The sequence below is a fragment of the Anopheles moucheti genome, chromosome 2, assembly GCF_943734755.1.
Source record: "Anopheles moucheti chromosome 2, idAnoMoucSN_F20_07, whole genome shotgun sequence".
In the NCBI taxonomy this organism is placed as follows: Eukaryota; Metazoa; Arthropoda; class Insecta; order Diptera; family Culicidae; genus Anopheles; species Anopheles moucheti.
Genome location: NC_069140.1, coordinates 21,712,084 through 21,730,911, shown reverse-complemented (window position 1 = coordinate 21,730,911; position 18,828 = coordinate 21,712,084). Strand labels below are relative to the sequence as shown.

The window sequence follows — 18,828 nt, the reverse complement described above, 5'->3', positions numbered from 1 at the left end:
TAATGTAAAAATACTTCAGTTTATAAAAGCCACTAAGATATAACATTTTTATCAAAAAATACTCAAAAACTTGTTACAATAATAATAAAACTAATAAACTTTGATGAACACGTAACGCGAATATCAAACAGGCTATTATAGACCTAATATTCTTAAATGATAGAAAAATATAAACTAATAATAATAACAATTATTATTATAATGATTTACATTCATCCTCACCTGATGTAAAAACTGGTACCTTCTGCTCGCTTCTCTCGTCTCGTATTCAACCCTATGGTGGATGAGTGTGTGTAGTATTTCGGGTGTACAGCGTTTGGACAGCCAGATCTGTAATTAGACGTGCCATACATTTGCGGCTTCGTTGTTTCGAGCATGTCCAATATTTGTGGTGTTTTTGCTGCTTCACGCAGATATATGTGTGATCCTGGTACTTGATCTTTACACTACCTCGCTGCCCTGTAACGAAACTAATAGTTACATCAGATGCTGTAACTATTAATGGATAGAATAATCAGTAAAACCATTTTTATATAATACGAATGATCTGTTTGTTTACTGGAGAGAAGTTAAAGTAAACCGTAAATACTAACTGCAGATGAATGTAACATAATATGGGATTGTCTTCTGGCAGGAAATATTCCATTTATTCGCTTCCAATGTATTACCTACACGTATTATTTACTAATTTTCAATTGAAAGCTTCCTTAAACCGTGCCATGTAGAATTTATAAGATTTCTCAAAGACCACTGTTACAATCCCGATTATCCGTGTCAAAGTATTTTTTCCCATTTTTGGAGGTAAACTTTTAGAGTGAATTTTCTTTTTCTGTGGCACGGGACTCTCTTTGTCGGATGGCGGATTAAACAATGCTTTACTAGTTAATGATCTTCATAAATAACGAAGCCAGTTCATGGAAATGTTGAGAACGTAGACACCTAGTTTCCAGGATGCTATCCCGGACCACTTTAATCATAATCCTCAACGTGTCTCGCATGTGTTTCGTTGCTATTATGTTGCCTTATCATGCCTTTTAGTTCATGAATAATCATCAGACTCGCGCAAACACTGATTCACTTTGTTAGCAAAATGTAAGTGATGATCGTACTCTATGGGAACATTTTAAGATATATTCGACACCACTCAAGGCGAAATCAAACCTTTTGCCATATGTTATTCATTGTTTCCAACAGTTCACCCAGCAGAACTATTAGAACTCGGTTGGAGGATGATTGTGAATTTGGTTTTTGAGTATCATCCCAGAACATCCGTCCAGCGTAATGATGCGCGCTCGACATTTAAGCAGTCGGCTTTTAGCACAAAGCCAATAGGTTTTGTTGTTACTGCTGTTGTTTCTGAAAAATGCGTAACCACCCATGATAAGCTTTGGGCGACCTTTGCTGCCTGTCTCCAGCCGCAGATCGAGCGCAAATTTGTGCTCCACGTCGATCGGTTCACCATCATCGTCGTCATCGGTTTCGAACGGTTTCCTCTCCATTTTTACAGTGTGACTGGTTACATTGGATTTCACACGCGGTACTTCTGGCTTTTTCACGTTCAGCCTTTTCTGAATTTTGCCATCTAAAATTAAAATAAACGAAAACTTTGTCAGTACAACGGGGAAATGCATGTGTACGGTAGGAAGAACGGGGATTTTTTGGTCTAAAGTGTTCTAATAATCATTTCACAATGTAATAATGTTTGCTTGATTTACGTAGTTTTATTTGTATTTTTTCTTTTTCACTGGCACAAAAGAAGTAACGGGACACAAACTGTGCGCTGTCCGCACACACTTTTGTATTAATTCACCGAGAATGGTTTGTCGCTTCATCTCATCTGACCGGGATTACGGTAGGTATCCTGAAATTAAAGCTCTCTATTAGTGAAAAAGTATTAATAAACCATCGAAACCACATTTCAAGAGATTGATATGCATTATTTTGAACAATCGCACCACAAAAAATAACAAGTAAAATACGATCATCTTCGTGCATTTCGTACATCCGCTAACATGTATGAAGTTTATTCTGTTTTCAAAAATTGTTTTATTTATTTATATTTAATGTTTGCGGTATTTTCCGTATTGATGACTTAAAAAATGGTCTAATGCATACTAATAATGCACTGCTGCTGTCAGCGTGCACAGTATGAAAAGCAAACAATATTCACTACACTACTGTTCAAACCGTTAAAAAAAGAACCGCCGGACGAAGCAATCAGCATTTCAGCGTTTCCTCCTTTATATCGCGAAAGTAAAACGCGTCAATGTCGGCATCCAGCTCTGTCACGCTTGACGCATCCATGTACTCATCCGGATGGGAATGCGGTTTGTGCGTGTATTTAATGGTGTTGCTACCACGGTGGGTCACCAACTTAGCGCGACATCGTTTCGATTTGTAAAACGAACACGACCAGTACGCCCGATAACTGTCACCTTTCGTGCGAAAGAACGAATTGTTTTCGACCACCAGTTTCGGTTTACCACGCTGGCCCGCCGTAAACAGCCACCGCTCCACGAAGTACAGCGATATTGGACGGATGCCTTTGCCTGTGCGATAAGGGATACGAAATGGGGAGTCGCGTAAGTGTACAGGGGAGGAGGAAAAAGGATAAGAAAATAAGAAACATATTAATTATTGTGTACTATTTTAGTCCTTAAACGTAAGCTTTTACATTTTTATACAACTAAATACATTATAAAGCCACAAATTGTTCTTACTGATACGTTTTTTTTGCATTGAACTGTACCACGTGTAGCTCCTGGCTGCATGGTTTAAGCCAATTAGCAACATCAGAACTATACGCAGCTAGATTCAACCTTTATAAACACATCCAAACTTTATGTGGCTTAGCGTGGATTAAAATATGAATAATGGCATGCTATAAAGAAGGCTTCATAACCTTGTTTTTAAGTAGTCTTTATTTTATTTCCATTTAAATACATCCTTTCCAAAGCCCCTTGCAACTATTGATCGCTAAGCATTATATCCGATTGGTATTGCATTTCCTAAAATAAAAAGAGCAATAAACATTAACAGGGACTACAGCAAACTAGCGACAATAGCAATAGAGAGCCACTTACAGTCGCGGATAACATCCTTTAACCGGAATGGTGGTGATTGTGCACCGGATTCGTAACCTTGTACGTGCGCTTATCGTCGAATGTTGTGATACGGCTACGGCAATTCTCCTGCTTAGCTCTATCGCATACCCAGTACGTTGTGCCGAAGATGCTCTTGCTGCGACAGTAGTAGAACCCGTTATGGTATATTTTGCACACCACCTTGTTCTTAAACGGCAAGTTTACAAACACAATCGAATCGATCGATCCGCTAATGCTATGATCTGCAAAAGGGTACAAAATAGAGAAAAGCGAATGTTAGTTTAAATCGATTCGTAAAGGCATAAATTATGCGTGTGTGGTTGGTCTACCGCAAGAAAAATTGATTACTTGCATATGGCTTTCAGTATTTTGTTTAATTCATTCAAATACATTTCTGGCCTAATGCCATACTGGCAGGCTTCTATAAATGCTAAGCATTAACAACAGTATTTCGTTCAAACTCATAGTGCATCTTCCATGTAATCCAGTGAATTGAATGATTCATCCTCGATTGCTGAGAGAAAATCATCCGGCAGTGCGATCGTGTCGTCCACCAAATGATCGTGCAGCTCAACCGGTGTAATCGTTTCCGTACAGATATTTTTGTACCGCTGCTGCCTGGGCAATCCGGGCGGATGGGTATGCGTCGAGTGCGTATGCTTCACGTACTCCTGCCCATTATGCTTCGTTGTGATTACTTTGGCTTTACACTTTTGCTTCCGTTGCCTGGAACAGCGCCAGTTGATCGTATCGGCAAACTCGCCATTGCGTATGTAGGTATAGCCCGAGTGCACCAGTAACGGGTGTCCTCTTTGTGTGGTACTAAATGTAAGCATCGTGCAGCTATCATCAACTGAAAGAAGATAAAAGAAGAAATATAAATGTTTAATATTTACCAAAAACGATATTGTTACGAAACGGAATTCAGTCGAACCATTTATGAACAATATGCTTAATTACAGTACTAACCAGCGTGTAGTATGGTGTAGTGATTGTTTTATTTTACATATTGAAGTTGATTAATAAAATCAAGGACGTGAATTTATTTCAAGCAACACAAACAAAACATTTCTGCTAGCACACCTTTCTCTTCCATCCATACAAACCATTTTCGCCTAAATCACTATACTAAGGCAGACTGCTGAGTTGGTCTTGTCCTTGTGCAAGATTGTGCTTAATCTTTCGCTTCCGCCGGCGCATCGATTTCGCTTCCTGCGGATGGCTGTGCTCGTTCTTGAACACCTTCACGTACTCAATCCCATCGATCAGCCGTGTTTGGGCACGGGCCTTGCAATGCAGCCGATGGTAGAATCTACACTTCCAGTTCACCCGCATACCATTCTCGAACGTTTTGTTCTTGCTGTACAAATAGCCATCATACACCAGACACTGGGTTCCGCGCGTTGTAAACTCGAAACAGGCACGTTGGATGTTGCTGCTGCAGATGATGTTCTTCACATCTGAAACATAGGTAAGAAGCACAACAGACATGTACACGTACATATTGGGAAGCATACAATATACGGTAACAGTAATCGATTCTCATTGAATTATACACCGATCACTATCATCGCTTGCCATGCGCGCCACAGATAGCTGGGCACGGTAATGCAACGAAGTAATATTAAAAACAAACAAAAAAAGAAATACAATCTGATGTTGATGGAAAGTGTTTAAAATGAGCTTTATAATACAATTTATAAACCCTTTCTGCCGTTTTTGCTTCTTTCCAATGATGGTAGTTCAATAGTCGAGTACAGCACTCGCACATGATGGTGCAAGAGCGTTGTTTGCTATGAGACACCTCCGTACGGTGGATCTCACAAGCAAGACAAACGCCGGCGTTCCGGATTATCTATACACGATTTCATATTTTTGGGCGTAACGACCCTACTTGGTCATATGCCTGCGCCATAACTGCGGCTTACTAGAGAACTTAACCTTTACCACGTAGCCGAATACAAGTCAATCCTAGCAACGAGAGTATGACCGCCCAGGATGGGAGTCGTTTGAGACTGCTCTCCACTACCAGCTACACCAACCTTGGTTGACCTGTACCGGTCAAGCAATTCACTCTAACCCGCCGTGGCCTATGTTCAGAAGACGAACACGAATGCACAAATCGTTGCATATAGTTAATGCATTACTTCATCCAATGGCGGATGATATCCAAACCTATCCTGCAACGCATCCTTCTTTATCTTCAGTTTATACTCCTCCTTCGGGTGATAGTGAGCCGTGTTGGTTACTTTCATATGTATGTGACCATCGATGTCCTTCGTAACGGCACGTGCCCGGCACCGGTAACGGGTGAAGAGTGAACATTTCCAGTTGCACGTCTTTGCCGATTGTCGGTCCCTCGTGTACGCGTGCCCATCGTGCAGCAACTTCAACTGACCACGGCGCGTCTTTCCGAACGTGGCCGGTATGAACGTTCCTAAAAGCATACAGAACAACGCGTTAAAGGTTAGTAAAACAAACACACTTTAAAACGAAGATGTTCAAAAGATACCAGCCAACGGATACATGTATATATATATGTGCACTTCGCATAAATTCCACCCCGTGCATAATATACTGTAGTAGTACAATGCAACCGCAATTGAAATGATTTAAAATTTATTTGTTCTCTTTATTTATTTATTGTCCGCATTCACCGGAAACGTATCGTGCGTGTGCTCGGCGTGCGTAAGGCGCATCATTTCATGTCCATCCCGGCGCATTGTTACCGCGCGTGCCTTACAAAGATACTTTGCATGCCACGAGCAGCGCCAGTTCGAAATGTGGCCCTTCTGCTTCTCGCGCACATAGCGATGCCCTCGGTACATCAGCATCGGGCGGCCCCGTCTGGTTGTGCCGAACTTTGCACAGTAGAAACCATCTGAAAAAGGGGGAAAAAGCAAACACACGTTGGGAAATGGTGGTAAGCGAAACACACAAAATATTACCAAAGCTACTAAATATACATGTAAATACAACCACTATAATACCTTCATGTTTAGAAACGTGATCATCACCGTACATCCCAATCGATCGCACTTAAATGGGTGTATTTTTTAATGTCACAAATCGCTATTCTAATGCTATAACCCGCACCCGCAGGTGGAGTTACGTTAATGAGTAACATTTTATTGTTTGCCTAACATACACTCACACTCACGGGGGGAAGGGGGATGTATCTTTTTATTCCATGCGTAAATTATTACCTATTCTAAGACTCCATAGTCGTACATGACCTTCGACGCTTTGCGATGATAGTCTTTATGCGAATGATTGTGCCCATGGTTCGTGAGCCGTACGTACGTTTTACCATTTCGGGTCTTTGTGATAGCACGTGCGCGGCAATTGTGACGCCTAAACAGTGCACAGCGCCAATTAGTCGATAGCGGAAAATCGCGATCCTTGATGTACTCGTACCGATCGTAGATTAGCTTCTTGGCACCACGCTGTGAAACGCCAAACGTTAGCTTATCGCCGGTTTCAAAATTACCATACAGGTCATGGGGCTGCTGGCCAGTCGCGTCGTCGCTGTAGCGAGATTTTTGTTGGTGCAGTTTGATAATTGCTAAAAAAAGAAAAAAAAGCAAAGAAAAATGTTAGAACAAAAATACGAATGAGGGCAGTTTTTGAGCTTTTGAGCACTTAAATTAAACCACTAGGAAACAGTTTTCACGAACAGTTATACGAACTATTGTGGTTTTAGTAGTTTATTAAAAAAATGCGAATCGACAACCTACAAACAAGACTGTGAAATGGACGACGCCCTCGTGATTGCCGTTTGGCGCTTTTTTCTCTTATTTATCATTCGGATTTAAACACATTCCGGTTTTTTTCTAAAAAAAAACCATATTCGGATAACATCCCACATAAGGACTGCTTTCCTTCACATTTCATGGGAGCCGACCCATTTCCGGTTCGGTTCCGATTTCCCTTTGTTTTGCTCAATCATCACCGCCTAGTGCCCAACGATGTCCGTTATCACGGTAGATTTATCGTCTATCCTGTTCGGTTTCACATCCTCGGGCGGATGGCTGTGGGCCAACCCGGTCAACCGGATGGTCGGTGATCCGGTACAGTTTTTGGACGTAACGCAGGCAGCACGACAACCATGCTTAACGTAACGGGCACAGCGCCAGAAAATGTTCCGCTTGCTCTGGCGATTCTCCACAAACTTATAGCCGCTGAAGATCAGCATTGTCCGACCGCGCTGCGTCGTCGTGTACTGCAGCAGTGACTTTTCCACCACGATCCAGTTGTTCGAATCGTACTTTACGGTGCCAGTTATGTCTACCGAGAAAGAGAGTGGGTCCCGGGATGGGTAATAATAAAAGAAATACGTTAGATAAAGTGTAAAGTGATAAAGCGATCGCTAAGCTACACACTAGCTGCTACTAACAAATAAACGAACTTAATGCTACGTTCCAAACGTTCAATTCCCCCTAATTCGTATGTGATCCCGCCGCCAATCGTTTCACATATTTATTTCGCTCGTGATTTTTTTCGGTCTTTATTTGCATTTTCCATTGGGAGTTTAATGGTTTTTCGATTCCTTTTTGTTCGGTTCCTGCTCGTCGGTACGTGTAAATATCTTTCCCGACTTTACCATCTCGGGTAGGCGTTTGTAATCGGCACGCTTGAACAGTTGCGGGGCATGATTGTGGGCGCCCATCTGGTGCACCTTATCGTCGTACCGGTGTAACCTGCCGTGGCATTTGATCTTGGTCGTATAGTAAATGCAACGCCAATACTCTTTATGTTGTATTTTTTTCTCCATGCAGTAGTAAAATCCTCCATGCGATAGTTGCAATTTGCCCTTTTGGCTTGTCCGGAAGCATAACGGTGAGTCCGAGTTGATTGCTTTTGAACGTATGAAAGAAACAGAAAAAGAAAATACAAAATGTGGTATTAGTATGGGACATTGTAAATTATAGAGCGTAGTTTTGTTCTTCTTCCTCTTCTGATAACTAATATTTCTCTAATGCACAAAAAAAGAAACACAAATACGCCCAAAGAACCAAGTTCTCGGCACTACGCACTGCTAAAGCTGCTGTTAATGGTGTTTAAAAAATTGTTTATTTTATTAACAACACTTGTTCATGTGGTTGCAAAATTTTGGCCTGTGACTATATTTACAAACTTCTGGTAATATTATTCAACCAAAATTTTCCTCCTGAGCGTCCAAACTAAAGCAAATCGAGAAGATCATTGATCATTTACAGGAAGTATTAATGACAAAGTGTTCATCATTGAGTGTTAATGATAAAGTTAACAACATGTCTTACGCTCCGTCGTGTTTGAAACCTTCCTAAAGTATGCGATTTGAAGATGATTTCGATTTTAACTAGAAACACAGGATTGCGTTTGATTTGTGAGTTCTCGGTATAGATTACCACTTACACAAATGACCGGCATTCTGGCGATGGCTTGCGCTGGATGGCAATGTGGTAAAATAGATATGGATATTATTTAGCTCACATTTCAATCCTTCAACTACTTCATTCTTATGAAAATAGAACTGCAACGGCAAAACTACCGCTGTTATCATTCCTGTCTAAAATGCACGATCGCTCACCGATCATGCCGTCATGCATTCGGTCTTCAGTAGTGGTAGTGTCTAATTTTTGGGATGAATTCGTGAGATGTTGTCACGGTTTGTCGGGGAATAAAAATTAAATATGATTGTTCACAGTTGGTATCTTCTATGCGGGTGACGTTGCAGGACGCTCTACTTCATTTATGCAAATAGTCTGATGTTACTGAGGGAGACGGCATTAGACTGCAAAATGGAAAAGAAAACACTAAATTAATATTTAAAACTGCCTCCAGCCTCAATCATTTTCAGTTTATATGTTTGGATATGGGGTTTTTTATAAAAAGGATTGTTTGTTTTATTCTATTTCTTTGTCGTGTGCTTCCGCAACTTACGTTTCCATTCGAAGCTAACGATTCAACATCATATCACAGTTGATCGTTCTGTACCGCTTCAATGGTGCGTGCTGATGGATGCTTTTAGCCGGAAACGAATACTGATCCGTATCTTTGTACTGTATGATGCGGGCCGGACACTTTAGCTTAGCGGTGGCCATAGAGGAACAGCGCCAAATGATACGATTAGTTTTATCCGACATCAGTAGATACTTTTGCTTGTCTACGATGATCGCCGGCCGTCCACGGAATGATTTGGTGGTGAAAATCTCTATATGTGGGCTCTCTGTGGGCGCAAGGAAAACCAAAAAGAAAAAAAAAACATTATGTTAGAGATTGGCATAGTTTGGTACATAAGGACTCATAAGGCATAGTAAAAATAAAACATCCGTGCACTGTGCTGCTGTGTTGTCTACAGCCATCTTAGCGTCATCATTGTTGTTTTATTTCATACATGATGGATAATCTAAGAACGTGTCACTGTTTGGCATATTATTCATTAACCGTTTCCATCATTCAATCCACCATAGACCAGTAGTACCGGTCGTAAAACCGTACAGCAAAATACCGAACATGAACGATCAGCGTGTGTGAAATTAACTCACAAGGTTTAGCATTGATTATTCCCCTTCTCTGTCCTGCTCCAAACGCAAATTTATTTTCCGATCCTACGTGTTACGGTAGCAGCACTACCGGACACTTCCGGCGTCACCGATTTCAAGGAACCTGTTTCATGATTGTGACAATGTTTTACGCTCAGCTGGGATGTCAGTTCGTTGATGAGTACAATGCACGGACATTTGGTCTTGTAGTATTGATTGCATTTCCAGTACTGTTTGCCGTGTCGTTGCCGGTTGCGGAAAAATGTGACCCCATTTACGACCAGCAGATGGCCACCATTGCGCTGTGATAGTTTGTAGCTGTACTGCGGCGCTCGCGACTGTTGTGGCGACATCCGCAAAGGATGCCAAAGCTGCAAAGGACGCCATGGTAAACCAGCTGCAAAGAGGGGAAAAAAAAATACGTTGTTAATAGACAGCAAATATGTGCATTCCGCATTCCGTTCATGCCGATTGCAACAATTTGACACACACTTCGTAAGTGAGACAAGCTTGTGTGTCGGTTCGTTTTTTCATAAGAAAACGCTTAACTTTACGTGTTTATTGAAAGTACACAGAACAAAACAAAAGCAGTGCAATACACTACACGAAGAATAACATTTATTCTTTTGTTTGCCATTGTTAAAATAGCTAAAGTAAACAAAATGCTTATTTCCAGTCATCCGGCACTTTGATGGTAATCTCTTCGCCCGGTATATCGTGATTGTGCGAATTTTTCAACACACACTGGGTCGGTTCGTTGGTTGAGGTGATCGCCCGGGCTTTACATTGCGTATGCCACTTGCTGCATTTCCAGTACATTTTACCCCCGTAGCAGTTGTTCTTGATGTAGCGATGACCGTCGTATATCAGCACATTGTTACCCCGCCCGGTGGTATATTGAATTTTGCCACCGTCCACCGTCACCGGGATGTTGAGCTTGCGAACCGCAAATGACGTCGAATCGTGAGCTTTTTCCTTCTTTATTGATGGGGACTTTACGCTCGTCTGACTGTTGGGCTGCAGTTCGGGTTTCAGCTGCTTCAAATAAGTATTGCCCTTACTGGAGTACGTTAATTCATATTGTGTCACCCGGATTGGTATCTTTTTGATCCGTTTGGTATCTGCAGAAAGAAAGGAAATTTGGAAATGGAACAAGTTAGTATTTTTGGATTGATAAATAACCGAGGTAGCTTTAATACGGATAGAGAACTGATACAAAATGACTATTTGCGTATTTAATTCGTCGGCCCGCAATCGCTCATTTGACCACATTTTATTAAACATAATTTATTCGACTAAAAAGTTACGTTCGCACCTTCAATTTAAACCATCGAATCATAAAGAGGGTTCCGGTTTTGGAAGGAAGGAAACTAGTTTGGGCAGACTCTGATTGCCGCTTTTCGACATCTCGTTAGAGCCCAGTGCTAATAATCTCTTGTTTATCGTGGTACTGCTGCTACTGCTGGAATTCCCTGGATTACGTGAGAACAAATACAACGGATCCGCCGCCATTGGTTTTACTTCCGTCTTTATACCCACACGGGGAGGCTTAAACAAAACCATTTTAGTATGCAGTGTTCTCTGGGGCCGTGTGCACATCAGCGATGGAAGATGTTTTTTTCTAGCATTCGAAAGCATGCCACTGTCGAACGTTTGAATGCGCTGGAAACTGGCTGACGTGTCGTGGTTATGTGTACCGGATGTTAATATTACTTTCGGTGTGTTGCGATCATTTTCCGACAAGGTAGTGGTTACACGTGCTCGACATCCTAAGCTTCCCTACAAAAAGCACGAAAAGATCATCGTTAATCAACGTATTGCGCTCGATTTGTTAAGAAATAACACAAACCTTTTTCGCACAAATCCAGTAGGTTTTCGATTGGCCTTTACGATTCTTTACATAACGGTGTCCATTTACCGAGAGTAAAATGCTGCCACGTTGTCCAACTATGTAAGCACCCTTGTGTTCTACGGTGAAACAAGACAAAACAAAAACGTAAATAGAAATAATATACGAGATACTCAATAAAGGTTAAGGTTCGAAAATGTGTACATTATTATATACATTATATAAACACATCATGTATCTTTCTCGGTCATGTATCATTAATGTCACCATGTATAATTTTATTACTTCTAATACACGCAACACATTGCTGCTGCAATTATTTTCCTTCTCTTGCAAAAGAGTAATATTTTTGTGACAAGTGCAAGTAAAATACAGTTAAAGCAGCATACGCCACTCAAAATGGTTCGTGATTGTGCGTTCCGTTGCGCAACGTGTACGATTGTTCGCCGTTTCTGTTGATGTAGGTAAGCACACGTGCTTTGCACCGATGCATTCCCGCACGGGCACAGGACCAGTACGTCTTATCGAGACACTCCTTGTTTTTGGTGAAGGTATACTCGCCAATCTTCAGTTTGCGACTGCCACGTACGCCAATAATATACCGGGCTATATCTGCAATGTTCCAAAGAAGACGTAAAAAAAAACAATATATAAGAATTAACATCAATGAGGTAAAGACCGTGTAGCTATGTTTCGTCACCTTCCGGTTATACGCAACAATATACGCAAAATGTTCGCAGTGAAACAACACTCGGGAAGGTATTATTTCCAACACATTTCCAAAAAGGCGAAGTCGGAATATTTATTTTTCTTCTTCTAGCAACGGTGTCTAGCATAATGTTATCAATGGTACTGGGTAAGATCGAGCACTGAGTTAGCGGCCACGTTTATGTCATTGACCAGTCGGTTTCCTATGCTTAACTCCAGCTGCGTAATCTCACTCTCGTTCAGATGTATCTGGTTTGATGGACGATTCTTGAAGTAGTCGGACGTGCAATCGTCATTGTGTGCGCTGGTAATTTTGATCTGACCGCCTTTGAGTTCCCGCAGTACGATTTCGCCCGGGCAGCCGTATTCAATGCACATCCACACACTCCTGTATGCGCGCCCAATCGTTTTTTGGTACAATTTGTCCCGCAACCGTATTAATTGCCTTTCCGGGCTAATGGCTATGAAGATGGCTGAAAGAGAAAGCACAACGTGGGATGGATTAGTAAACGAATACCCCTATATAGTACCCATTCGTATGCACTTTGTTCTGGTCTGTGCTATGTCGTACAAGTAGTAAGAAATTATTCAGTACAGCAACGGATTTGCTTAGTTTATTGTTTAAATTCGACACACCGTTCACTGTGCTTCTTAAGCTTTCGCTTCTCATTCACACCCAACCCGTACGATAGACGGCGCATCGGGACGTGATTGTGTGCGATCTTATTCACGCGCATCATATCGCCCTTGGTCACGATCGTTGCTTTACACTTCAGTCGCATCGCTTTCGAACAGCGCCAGTACACCGTATCGGCCGTCGTAATGTTCCGATGGTATATGTAGTTTTCGTACATTAGCTGTTTACCGCCGTTGGGCGTTTCCGAGAACACCACTTGTTTATTGTCAATCATGGAGAACAGCCGTGTGCCTTTGCGGTTCGTCAATTTCTTCTCGACTGTAAAACAAAACGAAAAAATAATAAAACAACATTAGCTATGACGAGTTTGCATTCATATACTTGCAGCAATGAACAGTTTTAATAATTGCATATCATATGTATGCGAAGACAAACAAATGGTTCCACTTACACATCCGCTTATGTAGTTAATAAAAACGTTTGATAAATTTTATTTCTTCGTAACCTTTATCCTATCGCATCATTCAGGGTAAGCAAATCGATTCACAATGAAATTTTATTCCCACTAGTGTTGCCATGTTTGGACGATTCCTTTTTAGACGATTGACTACCGGCGGTAACATTCGTTCGCAAAAGCTCTAAACGATTGCGAATAAAATTTTTCACCATACCGCTGGTGATGTGTTGCTTTTGCTGCTGGAAAACGTGTACAATGTGGGCTGAAAGAAAAAGAAACGATTATACGAATTCCAGAGCATTAGGCGAATATACCACATTACGGCAAGTTGTCAAACAAAAAGGGAAACACTTACTTATCACAGCATCCAGTATCGTCGGATCGAGCGGAGTAAGGTCGGTGTCGGCTTTCTTATTACGATCGACACAACTGTGCTTTAGCGTTTCCACGCCATACATCAGCTCGATTAGGCGCCCGGTATAAACAGCCGGTTTCGAGGTGTAAATCGACAGCAGATCCTTTGTCGCGATGTACACAGAGCTTCCGGCATGTAGTGGCACCTTGTCGATAATCTTTTTCATGCCATCGTACATGGGTGTTTGCTTTCTGGTAAGTATTCGACGTTCGGTTGGATTCGGTACCGATGTACTCGATGAATTCGATACAGCACTCGGGAGAGTGGAACTGGGCGGATTTTGAACCGACTGTGGTTGTGTCGGTTGTTTAGCCGCTGAGGGTTTGTGTGCCAATTTGTTGTCCGTGTATTTACCTGGATGGAAGAGACGTACATACGAATATTTACAATTAGTTTAACAAATATAAAAAATAAATCTATGAAAGCAGCCAAATTTAATTTCATAAATTCGTTAAGCTTGATAATAAAGGAGAAGATGCTAAAATTACTACTATAACACCTTTCTTACGTTTATTGTAAGTTAAAATGTCTTAAAAATATTGCGAGATCAATCTCGTGTTCTTACTTTCTTCCAACTCACACTCTGTTTCTCTTCATTTCCACTATTTAACTAGCCATTCGCCAACAAAATAGCTGATAGAATGATAGTTTTCACGCATCGATCTCGCAGTCATTTACGGGGCTTACTCTTTAACATAGCCCGAGGTCGTCATCTTAACGTTGCCTGTCACTGCTTCGCTGCTAGTGGCCGTTTTGTCGCGTTTCACCACGCGCTGCTTTCGTTTCACAATCTCCGAGTGTGTGTGGTAACCGTTCAGGGGTGTTATCTGGCGATCGATCGTATATACACGCGCCCTGCACTTCTGATTCCACCATTGATTGCAGCGCCATATCTTTTTCGACTGTCCCAAGTGCGTGAGGACGAGCTTTTCGAATACAAACGGTTGGCCCATATAGAGCAGTTGCTCTTTACCGCGCATCGTCTTAGTAAATACGGCTAACGTTTCGTCCGAATCGCTACAATCACTCTTCGCGGTTTTGACAATTGTTGCGATAATTCGTCTTTCACGACTTGCTGCAAAGGAAGGAAGGGAAAAAATAAATTATGAAAATATTAATACAGCGTGGTGGTAAGGGTACCAGCAACACAACACATTGCTAGTTCGTTGCTGTGCGTTTGATAAGTCATATTTGCCTAAAATTAGTTAAAATCTACAATGCATATACAGTACAGAATATTCATCACCATCGGCATTTTCAGCTATTACATACAAATGCGGTCAGTATCTTATTTATCTCAATTGTTGTCATCATTTACATACATATTCTTCTTCCGGCAGCTGCAACTAGGCATTCTTCGACCATTGCCGTTACTTATTCTCCCGTTCGTGGTTGTGCTTGTGTCTGTTCAACTTCAATGCACCGTCTTCCATCCGCTGAACTAGGCGGGCCAGGCAACGTCGCTGTACGGTAAGCTCTCCGGTGGGCGCATTTGGTTCATTCCGCACACAAACCCAATCGGTGGTGCTTCGAAAGCTGGCTGCCTTACGGTAGGTGTAGCCAAACAAGTGCAACCGATTTCCTTGGGCATCTTGCACCACTCGGTAGGGTAGTCGATCCATCCATACGCCATGCCGTTGTAACAATGCATCGGCCTGTAGTAGCGCTAAAAGTACACAGTTAATTAGTACAAAGTAAATTACGGAACATTAACGAACGCAGACAGATATATTAAAACTATAGACACGAAATGGTAATGACGGTTTGCAATGCATTTATTTACAGGTTAAACAAACAGTCGGAAGAGAAAGGTTAACTCGGTGTAGTCTTAGGCCACTGGCACCTTATGCTTCTTCAACCTCCGTAAGCACGGCAATTGGGCCATGATTGTGCCACTTTTTACCAAACCGAATACCACCCGCACCGTCCGTGATACATCGTGCGGCACAAGGCCCCGGATAAGTTAACGCATTTTCGTTCCGATTCGTCATCGGGTTCGCGCACACCCAATTGGTTGTCTGCGTGAAGTTGGTTTTCCGCCGATAGACATAGCCTCGGAAGTGCAGATTTAAGCCACCTTTGCGATTATTGATCATCTCATATGGTAGATCATAATTGAACGAGTCCCGTCGTGACTTTTTCTTCTGTTGTGCTGAAAAGTATACCAAAGAAAAACGCAAATATATAAATGTAGGGCTTTTGATTCGTAATACCCAAAGAAAAAGGATATACAGCATAGGAAAAAAGGTTAAAATACCTTTGAAATGGAAGGTGCACACTCATCCAATGCTAATCTAAGAGAAAGTTATGCAACCCAACTACAATGTTTGATCCCTCCAAAGTGTGCAAATATTGTCAATTAAGGGGAGCCATATTTTGTTTATTCTACATCACTTTTGTTTGCATGTTTCTCGTCCCAAAATGTAATTTTACACTTGTGCTCTGTACAATCGTGTCCTTTTTGTATCTTGTGTGTCGGCATTTACAGCAGGCCTCCAAGCAATTCATTGTTCGTTCATTCCATTCTAAATTGCCAGAAGCTCATTGGGGAACCGTTGATCAGATCATTCGCGAAGGTTTCATCAACTTCGATTTCAAACTGGAAAATAACATAAACAATAAATTAAAACGTAGACTATTGATATTATTAATTCACATTTAGAATCACACACCGATTGCTTCCGAAAACATGTTAGATATCCTTGCAGTCCTCTTTTACTGTCACTGGCAAACTATCCACCTTACAGTGCGGTTGTCTCGTCAAGTAGTATCGATATGGTACGGCGCTGCTACCATCGTTGAGAAGCTGTTGTGCTTCATTATCGCGTAACTTTCGTCCCATTTGAATCTTGGCCGTTTCCGGACCGTGCGTATGCTTTCCACTATACAAAGCAACACCGTTATCCTTCAATGTTACGCGGCTTCGACATTTGAACTTGGTACAGCTGCAATTGAAAACGTTATTTACACACTTCATTATAATTCAATTACTCAAACGAAACACAATTGGATAAACGAAACGTATCGAAAAGGGGTTCAATTCCTTACCGTATGCATCGCCAGTATCGGCCACGATTTTTCCGAAAGAGAAAATTCTTCATCACGAGCAGTGGATAACCCCGTTGACTTAGTATATATTCTAAAAGAGAAAGTGTATATGTAAAATAAGGTGTGATTAGTACGCAAATAGACTTGATGTACTATTTATAGCAGTCAATTAACTGTTAACTTAAACAGTACAAGTTACATCGTACAACGGTTTGTAAGGAAACAAATATTTACAGCATTATTTATTAAGAGAGCCTGGAAACAGAATGTTTTTGTTAACAGGACATAAAAATGCTGTGCTATGTTTCATCATGCATGGATAATAATTTAATACAATTTACACCACGTGGACTGCTACAAGAAAAGTTCAACAGCCAACATGTTAAATGCTGCCGGTAATTATAGTTGTGTATGGCGCCGTCGGAGATTTATCTGTTTTTCGTTCGAGTGTCAATGGTTTTGCAGGAATGCGCATTTTTTTCGAAATTGGACAGGCTGACTTCACCCAGTCATCGATACTGATCTGGGACAGATCGACAAATTTCTTCTCGGATTGGTTCAGTCGGCGGCGATCATCCGGATGGCAGTGTTCGGTTTCCTTCAGCACTGTGTTGTTCTGACATATAAGCCGTCCCTTGCATTGGATCGTTTTGTAACGTATGCACAACCAATAGGAACGATGTTTGCGCGCACGCTCGCATCTATAGATAAAGTTATCCTTTGCCAGCAGTGGCAGACCCCGTTGGCTCCGTATGAACATGTGGCCTTGTGGTTTATCAATGGGTACGGTAGATGCTAGCTTTGTTCGCCCGATCTTAACTGCGTAATTGTGAAAAAGACAGAGAAGAAGAGAGAGATGGTTACTATAACGCGTTAGAAACCTATTTCTACCTAATTGAACAAAATAAAAAAACGATAATTTTTTTTTTTCAAGATTTCGCTAAAATCAATAACAGTATATAGATGTTTGGTTTGTTTTGATGAGGCACATCCTCGCGCGAATAAATAGATTGCGTTTGTTTTATTCTAAGAAATTCTGGCTCAGAGGTAAATACTGCTGGTACTGTGGCTTGATAATTTATACGATACACTAATATTGCACCTGGAACGTGTCGTTCATTTCCCCCCTATCCTTATCTAATTTATTCTACTTTTTTATTGCACATTTTTCGTCCATTTATTGCTGTTAGTGCTTGTTTTGACCCGAACAAACAATGAACCCTCCTCGGTTCTGCAATTCTTTCACCATTTTTAACTGCTTTTTGTTTTTTTTGGTATGATTATGGCATGATCCTTTCAATTTCCCAACCCGTTGCTAGACACTACAACTCCACAGTTCTGAGATCATAATCTTCCATTTTAATGAGATCAGTGATTGCGGGTGGTAGCACGGTTGTAACCGATGATATCATAGGTGAGCTTGCTACATTGAGCGCCGTATTTTGTCTTATGTTTCTCAAGAAGCGCTGTCCATCCTGATCAGCATCGGTTCCACTTAGAGGATCCACTGTTGAGCACGTTGATGTTGGCGCTGCTGCCATTAGTAACAGATATTTATCTTCACCGGTTTGCGCATGTGGTTGCGATTTTATCTCGCTTTCGCGTTCATAACTTTCGAAATCCTGCTGCTGCTGCTGTTGTTCGTGCTGCTGCTGCCGGATGCGTAACATTTCCAGTTCCTGCAACTCGTCGGCATGATTCCTGCGTACTATACGTTCAATTTTTTCCGTGTGCGGTAGATGATTGTGCTGGGCGCCGGTGAGCGCACTGAGCCGGCCACTTTTGACTACACACCGTGCGCGACAACGTTCTTCTTTGACCTTGCGCGAATAGTTGTGGCATCGCCAGTAACCGATATCGCCCCGCGTACTGTGGCAATTATAAAGAAAATTATTCAACACCAGGCACGGTGTCGACCATGGACTTTTGATGAACTTTAGCTCAACCGTCGAATCTGCCATAGATGTCATCGAGCAACCGGAAGGTTGATCGGTGGTGCTGCCTATGGTTGCCGAAACTAGTGCTGCTTGTTCCATACCCGTTGGAAGAAAAGAAAACAATATCGTTTGTTAGTATGGTTTAT

The 18,828-nt window shown here is 41.6% G+C and overlaps 1 protein-coding gene and 1 long non-coding RNA gene across 45 annotated transcripts in view; one reads left to right on the top strand and one right to left on the bottom strand.

Annotated features, from left to right (window-relative positions):
• The window catches only part of LOC128310659 (modifier of mdg4-like), a 45,370-nt gene that overhangs the window by 16,752 nt on the left and 9,790 nt on the right, over window positions 1-18,828 (bottom strand). Inside the window, exons 5-7 of one of the 44 annotated variants that reach the window (XR_008287229.1) lie at window positions 13,638-14,051; window positions 13,277-13,544; window positions 13,003-13,143 (exon numbers count right to left, since the gene is read on the bottom strand). The exons of 17 other annotated variants lie outside the window; for them this stretch is intronic. Coding sequence is in view for 24 of the 27 variants with exons in the window: in XM_053047394.1 (XP_052903354.1) it covers window positions 18,068-18,768 (701 nt within the window). In the remaining 3 variants the exon portion in view is untranslated. Of the gene's footprint in view, window positions 1-222; window positions 496-650; window positions 1,583-2,030; window positions 2,550-2,902; window positions 3,009-3,083; window positions 3,347-3,508; window positions 3,958-4,146; window positions 4,565-4,775; window positions 5,542-5,725; window positions 5,986-6,310; window positions 6,670-6,881; window positions 7,392-7,596; window positions 7,962-8,375; window positions 8,881-9,029; window positions 9,316-9,486; window positions 10,029-10,223; window positions 10,753-10,911; window positions 11,411-11,480; window positions 11,600-12,296; window positions 12,662-12,781; window positions 13,144-13,276; window positions 13,545-13,637; window positions 14,052-14,344; window positions 14,773-15,019; window positions 15,364-15,541; window positions 15,850-16,155; window positions 16,297-16,369; window positions 16,643-16,745; window positions 16,837-17,015; window positions 17,565-17,746; window positions 18,769-18,828 lie in introns of those variants that run through there. 26 more of the 44 variants (XR_008287230.1, XM_053033648.1, XM_053035270.1 and 23 more) reach the window with 26 other exon arrangements.
• Window positions 14,581-15,621, top strand: LOC128299578 (uncharacterized). Its single transcript, XR_008287303.1, has 3 exons — window positions 14,581-14,976; window positions 15,038-15,167; window positions 15,483-15,621. It is a non-coding gene; the product is annotated as an uncharacterized LOC128299578 (long non-coding RNA).